The sequence below is a fragment of the Lampetra planeri genome, chromosome 53 (assembly GCF_965212315.1).
Source record: "Lampetra planeri chromosome 53, kcLamPlan1.2.h2, whole genome shotgun sequence".
NCBI lineage: Eukaryota > Metazoa > Chordata > Hyperoartia > Petromyzontiformes > Petromyzontidae > Lampetra > Lampetra planeri.
Genome location: NC_136159.1, coordinates 2,084,985 through 2,102,792, shown reverse-complemented (window position 1 = coordinate 2,102,792; position 17,808 = coordinate 2,084,985). Strand labels below are relative to the sequence as shown.

The 17,808-nt window shown below is 51.1% G+C and overlaps 1 protein-coding gene across 2 annotated transcripts; it reads left to right on the top strand.

The window, feature by feature from the left end:
* Nucleotides 1-225: 225 nt before the first annotated feature.
* LOC144734795 (sorting nexin-33-like) lies at nt 226-13,625 on the top strand. 2 transcript variants are annotated; one of them, XM_078617178.1, is made up of 8 exons: nt 226-331; nt 2,892-3,171; nt 5,025-5,318; nt 5,734-6,128; nt 7,463-7,634; nt 8,678-9,056; nt 10,117-10,165; nt 11,334-13,625. In XM_078617178.1, exons 2-8 carry the CDS (start codon nt 2,893-2,895, stop codon nt 11,515-11,517), a joined length of 1,752 nt encoding a protein of 583 aa, XP_078473304.1. In that variant the 5' UTR covers nt 226-331; nt 2,892; the 3' UTR covers nt 11,518-13,625. The 2 variants fall into 2 exon arrangements, with proteins under 2 accessions (XP_078473304.1, XP_078473303.1); XM_078617177.1 differs by having other exon boundaries at nt 5,025-5,369.
* The last annotated feature ends 4,183 nt before the right edge of the window (nt 13,626-17,808 follow it).

Sequence of the window (17,808 nt, the reverse complement as noted above, 5' to 3'; positions counted from 1 at the left end):
CACGACAGATTATGCATCGCTGGGCACGAGTTCACAACCCCGTCGGTGTTTGCACGCGCGACGGTTCGCGACTTCCCCCTTGCCGTGCACGCTCGATGCAGTTGCAGTATCAAGCGGCAGCTTTCCTGTGGCCGCCACTTCGCTATCGCTGCCCGCACGCGTGACTCACACAATAAATGGTTTCCTGGAAGTGTTCCCCCTCTCGCACCCCCCCCCACACACACACCGCACACACACCCCACACACACACACACTACGATCTGCCAACAACTCGCCGTCTCGGAAGTCAAAGGCAGTCGGTGCAGCCGAAACCTTTGGCAGCGAAACCCAGGTAGGGTTGTGTGTGTGTCTTACAGTGCGTGTGTGTGTTGTGGAGAGAGTGGAGAGTTTCCCATACCTGGGCAGTGTGCTCATGACCGGCTCCGGTTTAACAGCAGAGGTCTCACTCCGAATCAGTCGAGCGGCAATATCTTTTCATCGGTTGCGTAACGCTGTGTGGAAGCTACCTGGTCTGTCGCTCCGCACGAAGCTTCAGGTCTTCTCGGCCACAGTCATTCCCTCCCTTCTCTACGCTTGCGAAACGTGGACCCCCCCTAATGGAGCATCTTCGCCGGTTAGAAACAATTAGGCTGGCCTGCCAACGATCCGATCCCATCCTGGGTTTAACCAGGCTGGATTGTGTGAGGAGCTCACAAATCCTCGAAAGATCTGGGCAAAGTCCCATCGATGAGCTCCTCCGGCAGGCAAGGCTGCGTTGGCTTGGCCATGTAGCCCGCATGCCCAGCCACCGCATGCTGAAACAGCTTTTGTTCAGCCGGATCGAGGGGGCTAAACGAACGCGGCACGGGCTGGAGAAGAGATGGAGTGATGTGGTACAGGAGGACGTGGAGCTGAGTGGACTTGCCGATGACCGGTACCAGCGGTGGGTGTCAAGATCGGCCTCTGTGGAGGAGGCTCGTGAAGGACGCTGCTGGGCAGTTGGAGGCAGTCGCCCTCCAACAACAACGGAGGGCGAAGGAGCGACGCTCACAACAACGAGCGGAACGCCGGGTGTCTAAAGCACAACAAGTTGACACAGTAGGGGGCACAGGTGGTGCATCAGCCAGTCATCTCGGTCATCTCAGTCAGTCGACCCGTGGCACCTGCTGGGTCTGCCCCGTGACCTCCTGCCGGCGGGCGTTCGACACTTCACGTGGCGTCAAGGTGCACATAGCCTGGCACAAGCGTCGTAGTGACGTCACCGCCACTTAGTGGCGAATGGCGGTTGTTGTTGTGAGTGTGTTACAGTGTGTTGTGCAGTAGTGGGGAGCGGTGGTGTAGCGGTTAGCGCGCTGCGCTATGAACGCGGCATCACACCGGTGACGATTGTCTAAACCGGTCCCGGGCCTACCCTAGGTCGACTCAGCCTCAAATGAGTACCTGGTGCGGTGTGTAAAAACATCGCCACTGGGGAGACAAAGGCGGTCGGGCGTGGTGCTGGCCATCCACCCCCTGGTGTGCCGTGCCGGCCTTCATAGGTGCTGCTCGCTAACAGCACTTGCCCCTACAGGCTGTTACAGGCTGTTGGGGCAAATTATTTATTTTTGATTCTTCTTGATAAGCAGACTCCTCTGTAAAAGGCAACGTCCCTCACAGCTCCTGACCTCGCAAGGACGGCTCTCTTTTGACTTCCACGTCTGTGTCGCGCGCAACATCGCGCCCTCCCCTCTGCAAGCTCGGATGCACGCGATTTAAAGTGTGTGGCGAGTGTGTGTGGTTACACTATGAAGTGTGTGTGTGGTCACACACACACAGTACGGGGCCTGTAGCACATGTTATAAAGGGGCCCTAAATAAATAAAAACACGTAAATATTAAAACATACACATTTTAAATGACATAGTAAAGTAATTGTATTTTTTCATAATACAAATCGCTAACTTTAAAACACCCAGTCGTTTGTAAAAGTCGAAGGCGGTATAGTACTATAGTAATAGAGCAAGTGCAGAATCACTGAACCGGAATTGATACCTTGAAAGCATTCAGCGCGGGGCCCTTGAAAGTGCGGGGCCCGTAGCTACTACACGTGTTGTAGCTACTACACTACTACACGTGTAGTAGCTACTACACTACTACACGTGTAGTAGCTACTACACTACTACACGTGTAGTAGCTACTACACGTGTAGTAGCTACAACACGTGTAGTAGCTACAACACGTGTAGTAGCTACTACACTACTACACGTGTAGTAGCTACTACACTACTACACGTGTAGTAGCTACAACACGTGTAGTAGCTACAACACGTGTAGTAGCTACTACACTACTACACGTGTAGTAGCTACAACACGTGTAGTAGCTACTACACGTGTAGTAGCTACTACACGTGTAGTAGCTACTACACGTGTAGTAGCTACTACACTACTACACGTGTAGTAGCTACTACACTACTACACTACTACACGTGTTATAGCTACTACACGCGGGAGAATGACGACAAACTGAGCAGGTCTGTGGATCTGGGGGTGCCAATCAGCTTTCACGCCCGTCGGATTCACGTGGTGCTGTGTTATACAAAACTAGGGTCCCCCCCCCGCTCCCATCGCCAGCATGTGGCCGACTGTGTGCTCATTAAAGAGAAGGGCTTCTGAATTTCGCCAAATGTGAATTTGGTGCTCAAAAGTCGCTGTTTAACTTGTTTGACCATTTTAAACCAGAAACCGCATCCTCTTTTGGCAGTTTTGATTGCGGGGGACAAAATATATATTTGGGGGGGGGGGGGAGGTGGTGGTGATTTTAGTTCCATAAAAGTAGCAGCCAAAACCGCTTCTTCGCTGCGATTTTTTTTGTTTCTGTTCGCTGCGTTTATTCACAAGCGCGTGTGCACGTGTTGTTGTTGTTGTTGTCTGACAGCATGTCAAAGGACTCGCGTTCTGCAGAGAGCTCCCGGAATGTTTGGAACGCCACAGCGGATGGCCACCTCCCCAGGCAGGCTTTCAGCACCTTCGAGGAAGATCCGGAGCAGAGCGAGGCAACGGCTCTTCCACCGTGCCCGGACATGATGTACAGCCTGGTCAACTACCGCAACTTGAGCCCGGCAGGGGTCTTGCTCCCGAGCCCAGAGGACACGACACAGCAGCACACGCCACGACACCACCTCCACCACGATCCTCATCATGAGCATTACGATACGGTGAGTACTGCGTGGCAAATCCGTGCGAACGCTACGGCGTTTCTCTTTGGCCCGATGTATGCGACAAGAATTCCACCCGTCGGCTGAGCAATGCGCCACAATGTTGAGTTGTTAAACACGCAGTAGGCAATCGTGACCAATATTATCATTAAGAGGTTTTTTTTTTGGTTAGATCGAGTAAATATAAATGTGTTGTTAAACCCGCCATCGCCAATTAGTAAGGTTTGCCAATTCGTTACTAGTTCAGCACACCGGTGTGTCGGAGAGTAAACCCACAACAATTATCTTCTTGGTTCTTTCGGTAAAGTCACGTAGAATGGAAGTAATAAAATAATAAAATAATATAAATAAAACATAATATAATTATTCTCACGACGTTTCGGCCACAACGCAAGCAGCCGTCCTCAGGTGAAGAACTGCTTACGTTGTGGCCGAAACGTCGTGAGAATTATTTTATTATGTTTTATTTTTATTATTTTATTATTTCCCTTCTACGTGACTTTACCGAAAGAACCAAGAAGATGAATCCCTGCAGTCACGAAAGCTTTAAATCAAAACACAACACTTACTCTCCAACACACCGGTGTGCTCAACTAGTAACGAATTAAATTTAGATTTTTCTGATTTAAAGCTTTCGTGACTGCAGGGATTCATATAAATTTCTTGCTGTGGATTTCACACCTGATGATGATTGCTTGTGTTGCAGTCGAAACGTCGTGAGAATTGTTTCAATATTGGTATTATTTTATTATTTCCCTTCTACGTGACTTTACCGAAAGAACCAAGAATAGTAACGAATTGGCATGTTTTGCTCACGTGACAAACCTTACTAATTGGCTGTGTGTCGGGTGGTGACGGGTTTAACGACACATTCATATTTACACTTTGGTTCTTTCGGTAAAGTCACGTAGGTATAAAATAAATGAATTAAACCACGACGTTTCGGGCGCAACACAAGCGTCCGTCATCAGGTGGGACAACCACAGCAAGAAACAATTGCTGACGTGGGCAAAGAGGGCTGCTGCAACGAATTCATATTTATTCAACATTCATATTTACGCGATCTAACAAACAAACAAAAACCTCTATCGTGGATGTTGAATTCTCATGCCTTCCACGTGTGTGACAAAAACCGGCCGCTAATTATGAAGCGAACACACACCGCCTCCAAACCTGCCCGCCAAGCCTTTCGTCACCGCCGGTCAATCTCAAGGGAATCACCGGCAGAGGTCGCAACCGGGTACCCGATACCCGTACCCTACCCGATACCCGGCTACCCGTACCCGGCCGGGTACGGGTACCCGTTTGCGACCCTGGTGCGGCCGGGTACGAGTACGGGTAGGCCGTGAGTCACTGGTGAGTAGCCGTTTGTCACTCATTCGGGTAGGGTACGGGTACGGGTAGGGAATGGCTACCTGTACCCGGCCGGGTACGGGTACCCATTTGCGACCCTGGTGCGGCCGGGTACAGGTAAGGAATCAAAACCCGTTTGCGACCTCTGCTGGAGCTATGCACTTTTAAATCATCATCTAGATTGGCACATCTTTACAACAGCTTTTTGTGTGTTCGTGTTGTCGTCCTTCCGCCCCACACCTCCGTTCAGCAGCACGGTTGGCTACGTACGGCGCGAAAGAAGTTCAACGTGCAGACACGTACATGCTCCCGAATCCCTCTGCAACAGGCATACCATTTCCAACAGCAGGTTGAATATTGTACACGAGGCTCAATTTAGGTTGGTTCGACTCGCGCGACGGCAAGTTCACTTATCAAGCGGCATCGGTGTACACGGGGCAGGAATCTGGGGTACTGGGTAGACATTGCTCACTCTTGCGTGTACGGTTCGCTCCGCGCAGCTCCCTGCAACGACCGTGTACGAGTGCCCGGGCCCTCCCATCGCCTACTCCTCCGTCTCCTTCTGCCACCAAACTTCGCTCAAAGCGCCCACGTCCGTGGCTTCTTCGTTCGACAGCGGCGACTCCTCCTTCTCCAGCGGCGACGACGCTCTCCCCTCCGCACACTACCAGAACGTGGAGATGATGGGCACGACGGCCATGGGCGCCATGGCCGATACCTTCCTGCGGTCGAACGATCGCGACGATGCGCCGCCGCCGCCGCTACCCGGACGATGGACGAGGGTAGCAGCCAAGGTCAGGAATGGCGATGGGGTCAGGGATTGTGATGGGGCGGCAGCGACAGAGGTGAGACGCGTGGCGATGACGATGATATTCTTTCGTCTTTCGGTAAAGTCACGTAAATAGGTTGAACCTATCTACGTGACTTTACCGAAAGACCCAGGAATATGAATTCCTGTAGTCACGAAAGCTTTAAGTCAAGATGATGATGACGATGATGCGGCAGTTTTGACCGCAGGTTCTTTCCGCTCGGTCATTTTCTCCTCCTCCTCTCCGATTTCTATTCGCTTCAAGGCCACGCTCCGTTGTTACGTTATCGCTTTGCGTTGTTGTTTCTGGCCCCGGTCACTCTCACTCATGAGGCTATCCTTGTCTCTCGCCTTCTCACCTGGCCCAACATCCGCCCCCCCCCACCGCACCTCATCTTCAGGCGGCGAGGGACCTCGGCCGCTGCGTCGCGACGATCAGCGGAGCCCACGGGACGCCCGAGTGGCTGGATGACCCCGCGCGCTTCACGTGCGCCGTCAGCGCGCCCTCCAAGCGCAGCAAGTTCGGCGGCATCAAGAGCTACCTGGCCTACAAGCTCACGTCGTCGTCGGCGGCGGCAGCGGCCGACTCGCCGGCCCCCTCGTCCGTGTGGCGCCGCTACAAGCAGTTCACGTGGCTGCGGGCGCGCCTCGAGGAGAAGTTCCCCGCAGTGGTGGTGCCGCGGCTGCCGGGGACGCTGCCCGCAGCGGCGCGCTACGCGCCCGAGTGCGTGCGGCGACGCGTGGGCGAGCTCTCGCTGTGGCTGGAGCACGTCACGGGCCACCCCGCGCTCGCCGGGTGAGACACGGAGCGGTGGTGGCAGTGCCGGATGAAGCTGGTGCGGGGCCTGTGGCTTATGTTATAAAGGGGCCCTAATTTTTTTTAAAAACACGCTTTAATGAAATGTACTAGTAATGGAAGAACTCCACGACTCCAGGAAGTGGCTCCGAAGCTTGCCATAACGTAAGTGACCGTGGGCAATTACAGCCAACGTCAGTTGAACGTGGACAATTAGACCCAGGCCGAAACATAACATAACATTTTTTTTTAAAATATGTTTATTTTTTTTATGATAGAATATAGTATTGTCATCAGTATGACATAAGTGTACCAAATTTGCAGTCGATACCACATTGGGAAGTGGGTTAAAATTGAGTTACAAGATTTGAGGATACAACAGAGTGAGTTCATAATAACATATTTAAAAATACTTTCATAAAAAACGCGCTTTAATGAAATGTACTGTCCGAGCTGCCCCTCCCCCTGCCCCCTTCCCCCATCGCCCCTCCCCTCCATTCACATCCCCCGCCCCTGGGCGTGGCTCCCCGAGGCTTGCCGTGACGTAAGGGACCGTGGTGACTTACAGGCAACGTGAGTTGAGCGTGGACAATTAGAGCCGTGAAAAAGATTGTTTTAAAAAATATATTTGAAATGTTTAATGATAGAATATAGTATTGTCATCAGTATGACATAGCTATACCACGTTTGCAGTCGATACGACATTGGGAATACGGTTGAAATTGAGTTACAAGATTTTTGGATACAACACATACAGTAAGTTAAATAAAAGCGTGTAAAAAGTTTTAAAATATGTTTTGGATTTTTTTATGATAGAATATCGTGTTGTCATCAGTATACGAAGTTTGCAGTCGATAGCACATTGGGAAGTGTGTAAAAATTGAGTTACAAGACTTATTTTTTGAGGATACAACAGACGAAGTGAGTTAAATAAAAAATAAATAATAAAAATAATATAAACAATAATAGAAATAAAATAATAAATCACGTTTCGGAGGCAACACAAGTCTCCGTCATCAGGTGTAAAAAGGCACAGCAAAATAACTAGTTATTTTAGTTATTGTAGTTATTTTGCTGTGCCTTTTTACACCTGATGAAGGAAGCTTGTGTTGCATCCGAAACGTCGTGATTTATTATTTTATTTCTATTATTATTTATATATTTTTACCTACATGACTTTACCGAAAAAAACCTAAGCGTATGAATCCTTGCAGTCACGAAAGCTTCAAATCTAGAGTTAAATAAAAGCGTGTAAAAATAATAATAATAAAAAAAAAGCGTGTCAAGTAAAAATTTTAAAAAACCACCACTCCCACCCCCGACCGTGCCCACAGGTGCGACGTCTTGCGGCACTTCTTGACGTGCGGCGACAACGTGGAGGAGTGGAAGGGCGGCAAGAGACGCGCCGAGCGAGACCGCCACGTGGGCCACAGCTTCTACCTCGGCGTCGACGTCCGATGCTCCGCCGACCTGCAGCACGCGGAGGAGCTGGGCAAGTCCATGAAGGTCGCGCACCGCAAGTAGACGCCAGAGGTCGCAACCGGGTACCCGATACCCGTACCCTACCCGATACCCGGCTACCCGTACCCGGCCGGGTACGGGAACCCGTTTGCGACCCTGGTGCGGCCGGGTACGGGTAGGCCGTGAGTCACTGGTGAGTAACCGTTTGTCACTCATTTCCCAACATCTTGTCTCTTCTCACAATTCAAGTTCCTAGAATCAACCCACCCGCACCTGCAACATGGCTTCATCCCAGAGGTCGCAATCAGGTACCCGATACCCATACCCTACCCGTACCCGTCCGGGTACGGGTAGGTTACGGGTACGGCCGGGTACGGGTACCCGTTTGCGACCCTGGTGCGGCCGGGTACGGGTAAGGATTCAAAACCCGTTTGCGACCTCTGGTAGACGCACGCACGCACAGCAGCACCAGCAGCAGAAAGCCAGGCGGCCTGTTTTACCTTGTTAACCTGAGTAATCGTTCATGTTTGATAAAATCATCGGCAGTGAATGTGATTAATTACAACCAGCCTCATCTGGCTGTCGCCTGCTAAACCGGCGAAAACGTCATGGCACTTGAATTGTAAATGTTGTGGGTTTACTTATTGGCTGTGTCGGGTGGTGGCGGTGTTTTAATGACACATTCATATTTTTGCGATGTAACCCAAAACCAAAAAACCTCTTATGGATAACATTGATCGTGAAAGCTGACTACTGCGTGTTAAACTGAGCTGTTGACCGATTGTGTAATTTCAAACAAACGACTTTGCGGGACCGTGCGGCAAGGCCACAACGGAGAGTGGGAGGGAGGCCTTCATCCGACACCGCTTTACCTTTACGATACTTGCCACCGCTATTGTTTTTTATTGTTTGTTGGTGAAACTTTCTGACCCGCCCCGTGCCGGACATCTGCAAAAACATATAAAAGCTTTACAGCCCATCGAATTCCTCCAATATCAAAATCACGATTGAGATGCGTAACGTTGACGGTAACGACGGAAGGGACAATGACCAGAACGTCACCCCTCGCTCTCTGCCCCGGCTCACAGCTGTTCCACGTGAACGCGGAGAGCAGCATGGCCGAGCTGCGCCAGGCCACGTGGCAGGCGGTGTCGCAGTGGCGCGACGGTGGCCGCCGCTCCTACGAGCGCCTGGCGCTGGCGCTAAACCAGCTGGGCGCCACCTTCTCAGCGCTGGCCACGCTGCCGGGTCCGCCCGCCGCCACCGGAGGTGCTGCCGGAGGTGGCGCTGGGGGTGGCGGGCTCGGCCCGCTGGGCAGTGCGCTGGTCCAAGCAGGAAACGCCATCCGGGCGGCGGGGCTAGCGGCGACCGCGCACGCCAGAGCCGACACGGAGCCGCTGAACGAGGCCGTGAGCTTCTACGGCGGCCTGACCTGCGGCCTCCCCGAGCTCCTCAAGCTGCACAACAGTGAGGCCTTTCTGGGAGACCGGGGCGGGCGGGTGGCGGCGTCGCGCTGGGGCGAGGTTTGAGGTCTCTCCCCCCCTGGACACGAAACGAAAGCTGCGGCTTGGTACAAAATTGTCTGGCGCGTGTCGCGACGGGGCCACTGTGTACACGAGTACGGAGAACACAACTCCAACACTTTATCGACCACACCGTGGCCTTCAAAGTAAAACAAAAATATATTTTAAAAAATAGGTCACATTTTGGCAATGGGTTTTCATGTGCAATGCCCAAAACAGCGATTATTATACGTGTTTCCTCTTGAGGCCACAAAGGGTTATTGATAAATGTGTTGAGTTAAAAAAGAAATCGTTGAGAATAGTTCTTGCGTTGAAATCTTGCGTGTACAGAATTCTTGAGCACGTGACAGGCACTGCAAGATCCGACTGTGTCCGCCCAGCGCTTGCTGATCGGCATTGCCTTCCCGTTGCCGGACGAATGCAGCGTTATAAAGCCATGCTCGTTACACGCGATCACCTCACTGATCTCGTCAAGAAGCGTGAACCATCGTCACGCGAACTCCGCTCATCCTCGTAGCAGCCGGCGGCTTTTGGCTGCTGGCCATCGAACGAGAGCAGCGGTCACCGCGTCGCGCGGCGCTTTCAGATGCGCTGCTGCGGCCGTCTGGAACGCTCTTCCCTTCCGATATTAAGAAGCCACTGTAGCTATGCACTTTTCATCATCTAGATTGACAAACTCACTTCTTTGGAACCGCTGTGTTTGTGTTTAAGTTTGTTGTCCTTCCCCAGCACCTCCAATTAGCACGGTTGATTGTGTACGGTGCAAAAGAAGTTCAACATACATTAAAATATGAGCCCGAGGCGTCGAGCCAAGTGGTGAGTAGTCGTAGTCCCATTCCACGTGCATCTTGGGTCAACCTTCCCATCTGTGAGACTAAAAACTGGATTGTGTGTGACGAGTGTAGCGATTGGTGCACTGCGTTACGACCCCACAAAAATTAGCAGCACTTGCCTCAAAAGTCTACGGAGGCTATGCGGGTGACCTTTGTCATTGTCCCTGGCAGGCGCGCTGTCACGGGCCAAGGACGAACAGAGGCGGCATGTGGCCGGCAGGTAGCGGAGTGCACCTTTGCCTCCACACCACACTTCATCGTCACCTCCACCACCATCACTCCCGTACCTTGCCTCGTCTGGTATACCCACTCACTCACCAACGCACACACCAACCCACCCACTCACCAACCCACACACTCACCAAACCACTCACTCACCCCCCACTCACCAACCCACCCACTCACCAACCCACTCACTCACCCCACTCACCAACCCACTCACTCACCCCACTCACCCCTCACCAACCCACCCACTCACCAACCCACACACTCACCAACCCTCACCAACCCACACACTCACCCGACTCACCAACCCACTTGCTCATCAACCCACTCACCACCCCACTCACCAACCCAACCACTCACTCACCACCCCACCCACTCACCACCCCACCCACTCACCCAACTCGCCCACACCCTCGCTGGCCACGCTCCACGTCACAACACTTCTCTCTTTCTGCTTCCCCCCCCCACACTGCTCCACTTTGCATTTTACCCCCCATCGTCTCTTCCCCCCCGACCCCCCACCCAAAGTTCTTGATAGTGCCGCTTGCTGGTAGTGCTGTTTGTTGCTGGCTGCTTTGCGTTCTTGGGGGTCATCGGGCCTGTTCTTGGCAAACGCGATTTAAAAACACAATAAAAAGAGCGATGAATGTTTTTTTTGAAGCAGTGGTACGTCGAGCATGCACACGTTTCAGACGACCTCGTTCTCATCGTTACAAACGGACGGACTGGAACTGTAGACTCAGAGGAGTGCAGTGGAATGTTTGCGAATTCAACCCGGGTGGAGCTTGGAGAGCTGAATGTAGTTCGAAAGAACTCACAAACACCTCGTTGAATATCCCCTGGGTTCGATCTTCCACATGGTCCCACCTAAATCCCATCCACTGCACAAACCTTGGCAGACGCGGATACCTGATACACAAACGGAAAATTTAAAACTCTCCGGTATCAGCGCGCGACTGTGGTCATCCAGAACAGACCGATCAACGGATAACGACAATGTCTCATCCACAAATACGGAGGAGACGTCACGGCGATACACTCCGCTGCTCCTGACGCCGTTGTCTCCGCTTGACCAACAGCGTGTGAAGTCGTCGTCGTCGTTGCTCAGCCATTCCCAAAGGGGGAAGTAAAAACGTTTGCGTGTGAATCCGTGCATGGGGCAGGGCGGCAAACCACCGAGCCAACACGGTGCTGTGCGTGTGCATGGCGGAGGAGCTGGAGGTGTCGAGAGCCGGCGAGCGGATCTTCAAGCGAGCCCTCGCCCTCTTCCTGGAGGGGCAGCTCGCCTTCCACCGTCACATGGTCAAGGAGCTGGAGGAGTGCTTGCAGGCCTGCGCGTACGAATGAACGCCCACAGTCGTCCCACGTCTCGTCCGGGCGACCACGATTGGGCCACTTTTGTCACGGAGCTTCGCACTGCGAGCACCAAGGCCGCCCTGGGGCAACACGGCGGGCGTACTCGCCGTCAATATAAATATGCAACACTTGTACGTTCCGTGACGTTGTTTTTAAACGATTAGGGGCCAGTGTTTCTCGGTGCCGCAGTCCAAAATTGAGCAAATTTGAAGGACAAAAAGCTGAAATCGAATGAATGTTTGAAATGCGTAGCAACATCGCCACCCCAACTGCAACACTTTGCCAGGAGACTTAGTGAGGCTTTGCCGTGGAAATACATTTTAAGAATGTTAGACACAACGAATGATGCGGCTTGAATGGCTCACTGGTCCAAGTAGCCACGTAAATGTCCCGAGGCGAGGGCCTGCCGGGACTCTGGGTTTGGGCCACGCCGTTTTCCCAGTGTCTACCGCAGTCGTGACCCACGTTCGACCCGGTAGTGTCAGCCGAGTCACCTAGGCTCCCCGTCCGCCCTCTATGTTATTCTTGGTGTCCTTCTCCCGCACCTCCGATTAACACGGTTGGCTACGTACGGTGCGAAAGAAGTTCAACGTGCATACTCCCGAATCCTTCTGCAACAGGCATAACATTGCCAATAGCAGGTTGAATATTGTACACGAGGCTCAATTTAGGTTGGTTCGACTCGCGCGGCAGCAAGTTCAATTATCAAGCGCCTTCGGTGTACACGGGGCAGGAATCTGGGGTGCTATGTATACATTGCTGTGTCTTTACAAAGACAAAGATCCCCCATATAGCTTTAACAGACTTGTGGGGCAATTGCTGCTAGCGAGCACGTATTAAAGCAGGAAGGGCACACCAGGGGGTGGGTAACCACCACCATGCCCGGCCGCCTTTGTCCCACCCCCCTCAAGACCGGTTAAAATATGTGCCGTCACTGATATTAGTCACGAGCGGGACTCGAACTCGGGTCACTGGATTTGTAACGCGAGTGGGCTAACCGCTGCCACCGCTCACCCGCAGAGCATGCACGCACGCACGCACGCACACAGAAGACAGACTTCAGGTTTAGAAAAAAATGACTGCACATTTATTGCTACCAATGTTATATACACATGACAGTTGATGCAACTGTAGCCAAAAAAAGAAATGAAAAAAAAAGAAAATAACAATTTAAAAATATATAATTATAATAAAAACGAAGAACGAATGGAAGATAGGTTGTACGGTAATTCAGGACGGCCGTGTAATACCGGATAGGTGTTTCATAAACGCCACCACTTTGGGACCCAGATTGTCCCTACACAGAACTTAAGGCTTCTATTGTATGCCACTCTGTCGTGTCCGAGCAAGCATCGTATATTTTGGAGCACACAGTATGAATCTGAAACGAAAAACTACATCCGTAGGCACTAAAGCTACATTAGCCTAAAAACAGCACACCATTGCTTTATTTTATTCTTCTTTCGTAAATGATAATGCATACAATACAGTTTGGTAGTTTACCATAATGCTATTGCCAAACCATACCTAGGATTCCTAGCTATCATAGTAAAATAAAAGTAACATTTTTTTTGTATTTTTCTTTTTTTACTTATTAAGATATTTTTTTTTCAAAACTATAAAGGGTAATGGTAATAACAATCTGTGACGAAAAAAAGTTGTATCCATGTTTCCCCTTCCACAGTCTCGACATTTTCCTTTCATCATAATTATTACAAGGTTAAAAGGGACATTATATATAAAAAAAGAAAGCTAGAAAGGCTAGCTACACGGGGAAAATAAGTCCCCAACAAAAAAAAGCATTTCGTTTCTCGTTATAAATGAAAAGCAATGTACAACTTTCAAAACTCGGTCGCGCGAAAAAACCCCGCGCGGCTGTGCGAGTGGCGCACGGTCATTTTAGGAACTGTGATTTTTTTTTAAAAAAACGTCGTCATCATCATCGTCGTCGTCACCACCACTTCCTCCTCCGTATACAATCCTCCCCAATTTTTTTGCTTGTTTTCAAAATACCGCTGGCCACCCCTTTCTCAAAATGCACGTGTCAGTTGTGTCCACAAATACTGAAATGGAGACGAAAATAAAATAACCAAAGGCCACAGCAGCTGTTTGTTTTTTTGCATGAACAAAACAGGATATCTCGAAAAGAACATTAACCATTGTTAGATCAACGTGATACTCTTCGCTCATGTCGATGTGTTTCTCTACGCGGGGTGTTCAGCGCGTTAAGTTTTCATCGCCGTATACAAGAAAGACCATAAAACCCAGGCCCTTTCGGTTTAATACATCGCAACGTGTATTGCTTTAGGGGTGTACAAAAATACCAAGCAATCTCCCCGTCAAAACAAAAAACAATGATGCTGTGTTCAACAAATAAAATATACAGTATATATAGAGAGAGAACACAAACAAAGTAAAATTGTTGCAGCTATCAAATGGCCCAATGGGGTTTTTGTAAGTTGCGGTTTTGTTCTGACGGATCACCCAGCGTCGCTGCAGTGCGGCGATGAGCGGCGTTTAAACGGAGACGATCGCTGCTGCTGCTGCTGCTGCCCAGAGAGAACGAGAGAGCAACTTCTCGGAGGACGGCCGCGTCGCGAGCGGATAAACCCTGACGGCATCGCCTACTCCAAATGTTGGGGGGTGGGGGTTGAGGCCAGGGCTGTAGCCAGGGTGGAGTGGAGGGGTTGCCGAGCTTCAGGGACCAACGGCTACGCCGTGCAATGCCCGCGTCTTCTCAAGCGGCCCCGGGTCGGAGGGAGAACGGCGGTCTCGACCACGCGTGTTTGAACCCCCTGTCGTGGCTAGACCCAGTTGCATCGGATCAATCATCATCTCTCTCTCTGTCCGGGGGTCGGTAGAGTGAGTGGTGAATCCACGCGGTGCGAGGCTGCACAGTTTGGGTGGGAAGTCAACAGTGATTGTGCTTTTGGAAAAGACTGGGTCCCCCTCTCCCGGGTCATTAAAAAAATGTGGAATTCGTTCCAATTGTCCTACAACTCAGGGGAACTTTTAAGAGCACGGGGAAACCGACACACGTGCACACATTTAAAATACTGTATATAATACAGTAAATACGGTGGGGCAAATGTTTACTTTACAACTTGCGTGTACATATATACAGGCACCGTGCATACACAGGGATTGTATGTATGAGAGTTAACAGGTATGCACATCCCATGTCCATGGCTAAATCAAAACGTTTGAATCGTACTGCTGTGTGTCTCCGAATGCGTACAACCACATTGTCTCACATCGTTCAGGGTCCCAATAAAAGCATAAAGTTCAGAAATTTTTGACAAAGTAAAAACCGTTGTTTTTTGTTCAGGCCCATTCACCTAATCTAGAGAAATGGCGGAACACTGGGAAGCACGCGGGCTGCATTTGCAGCCAGAAGCAGTGGTCCCCCCCCCCTCCCCACCGAGACGCTGTTCACTGCATCACGCGCCGAGAAGCAGTTTGTTCAAGGCACCGCTTGTTTGGGAGGCCTCACTCGTGGTGAGCCCTGCTCCTGGCCACTTGTGGTCACGTGACTGGAAACACCCTCTCAACTTCCCCAAGTGAAATGTCAGACTAGTTTTATTGACAATATTTGAATAATAGTGAAATTCTCCCCCCCTGCAGAGCACTGATTTACGATGGCTCTGCAGTTCGCTAATTATCCCGCTTGTATTTAGCCTGCCATGGCCACAGTGTGTTGTGCACAGCGCCTTGGCTGCGCAGCAGGGAAACGCGCTTCCCGCTGCAAAACGCAAAGGCTGGGGGGTTGCACCCTAGGCTTGAGGTTGCACGTAAAGAGGGGGCGGGTTAAGAACACTACACTGGTAATTGACGAAGGGGAGGAGGAGGAGGCCAAGTGCCCCGAGCCCTTCTTCCTCTGGCTACACCCCTGGTGGAAGCCCGTTTCATTTGGAAGCGATCAGGGTTCATTTCGATATCGGTACATTTCATTTCCTGCACCCAAAAAAAATAAAGATGACGACAACAACAACAAAACTTTGCACAGACACGAGGAATCTTATCGATGTCACACAAAAAAAAAACACGCGCCGACGACTTTGACAAATTAAACGTTGCGCCAAAACACCCAGTCGCGACGAAACGAGTTTTTTTTTTCTTCCATTCACGCGGTCAGTTATCGCCCACGACGCCTTCATTGATCCCACGTCTGCATGAAGCTGCTGTACCCGCCAACAAAAAGAAACACGTGGACACTATTACGGTGTGAAATTGTTCGGCAGAATGCGCCCAACTGCTGCTCTGCTGCTGTTGCTGCGGGAGAGTGCGTTTGGAGAAGCCGGTCAATCGAAGGGGGTTCTGCTATCTCGTCGAACGGGCAGCGCCGCGCGTAGCAAATCCACGGAGCGTCACGGTTCACAGCAAGCCTTGCGATCGGAATATTGAAGGGAGCGCTCAGACTCGCACTCAATAGCAAAGCACTCTTTTAAACTCGGCATAGTTGTGAACCTCTAACGCCAAAGGGCCGATTGAGCGCCGCCGGGTGTGCGAGTGGGGGGCGTGAAATGCGCCGGACCCTGTCGTGCGATTCAGAGATTGTGATAGTGACGCTTCCGATTCGGTCGATCGGTTTGGATGGAGCGACGTTTCTGTTGTTGTTTCCAAGGCTTCCAGAAACCAATCTGTGCCGTGTGCCTCCGTTGTATTGCGTGCGCATGGATATTCAAATTTAGGAGCGAAAAAAAATAATGTACGTACTTTGCAAACTCATTCAGTGCACTCAACGGCCAGCCTGCTTGGACACAAATTAATATGAGACTGGATATGGCACGCGCGGGTAATGCCTCGGCGCACATGCAACACAGCTGCCAAAATGGAAGTGACAAATAGTGGGGCATGCGCCGACCGTTTGCTCAAGAACACCGATTTGTCGTCAGCTTTGATGCGGGGGGGGGGGGGGGGGTAAAATCCATAATTTGGACGATAGGGGGGACAAACCCGCACACGAGCACTGGAACTGAATCTTAAATGTCCTATCGGGGAGAGGGGGGGGGGTCAGTCTCCAAGTTACCGTGGAACGTTGGGGCTGAACGTGAGTGTGTCGTCGTCCTGCCCAAGCTCCAGTCAGCCTATCCCAGCTTGCGCTTTAACAAGGAGCCCAGTGACGATACAAATCTACGTTAAGGACATCGACCCCCCAGCTCCCTCCTCCCCCCCACCACCAAAAAAAACAAAAGCAAACACAATTACATTGGAAAAGTTGGCAGCTCTGTAATGTATCGTAGAAACGTAACAGGATTGCATTAGATAAGACATGGACTTGAAAACCACGCAGCATCGCAAAGATATACAATTATAAAACCACCACGTTTAACATCTTCCTAAACTGATCGGGTAAAGGTAGCGTCACATTGAACACACAACCAAATCGGCAACTTGACACGGTGGGTTTTCGTAGCCAGTACAACGGGTCCACTTTTGTTTTTGGGTTGAGGCAACGTGGCAGCTTCATGCCAAAAATTCCCCGTCACTCGCCCTCCCCACCCGATAGGATTGTCACTTTTACACGGAGAGTATTATTATCACTTATACGTGCCGACATATCGATCAGTTGCCGAGCTATGCATCCGCGGCTCACCAGTGGTTTAAGACTTTTCACGACTTGAATTTCAACACCACATTCGGCCGATTAGAGTCGGTTCACGTAAACAACCGTTTTTGTGCTGCTGTAACAACGGGGAAAGAATTTGGTCGAGACGAGCAAGGAATTGTTTTTGACGGAATAAAAAACGAGCACGCGAGACGTATGCACGATACGCGCTTGCTCACTCCCAACTTTGAGGATTCGTGCCATCTCAACGGTCGGAGTGTGTGGTCTACAAGACAACCTGTGCACCAGCAGCTTCGTGGACAATGTCATACAATGCACGGCTGTCACCGTGTGTGGGTGTGTGTCTGTGCGTTGTCATGTCGGAGCGGGAGTGCAGCGGTTAGCGCTACGCTGCGCGACGAACCTGGCGACGCGAGTTCGATTCCCGCTCACGGCCAGCACTGGTGACGATTATCTGAACCGGTCCTGGGCCTCCACTAGGTCGAATCGGACTCAAATGAGTATCTGGTGCGGTGTGTAAACATTACCACTGGGGAGACAAAGGCGGCCGGGCGTGGTGCTGGCCACCCCACCCCCTCGTGTGCCGTGTAGGTCTTCATAAATGGCTACTCGCGAACAGCACTTGCCCAAAAGGTCTGTTAAGGCTACACGGGGGATCTGTGTCTTTGTTGTCATCTAGAAGCAATGCATTTAGGGATCGACCTAGGTCTGCG

Excerpts from the sequence above, each read along its gene's own strand:
- LOC144734795 (XM_078617177.1), top strand. The coding sequence starts at position 2,893 with ATGTCAAAGGACTCGCGTTCTGCAGAGAGCTCCCGGAATGTTTGGAAC. Across the intron at positions 5,370-5,733 it reads ATGGGGCGGCAGCGACAGAG|GCGGCGAGGGACCTCGGCCG; the intron begins GTGAGACGCGTG and ends CCTCATCTTCAG. Across the intron at positions 10,166-11,333 it reads AGGCGGCATGTGGCCGGCAG|GGCGGCAAACCACCGAGCCA; the intron begins GTAGCGGAGTGC and ends TGCATGGGGCAG.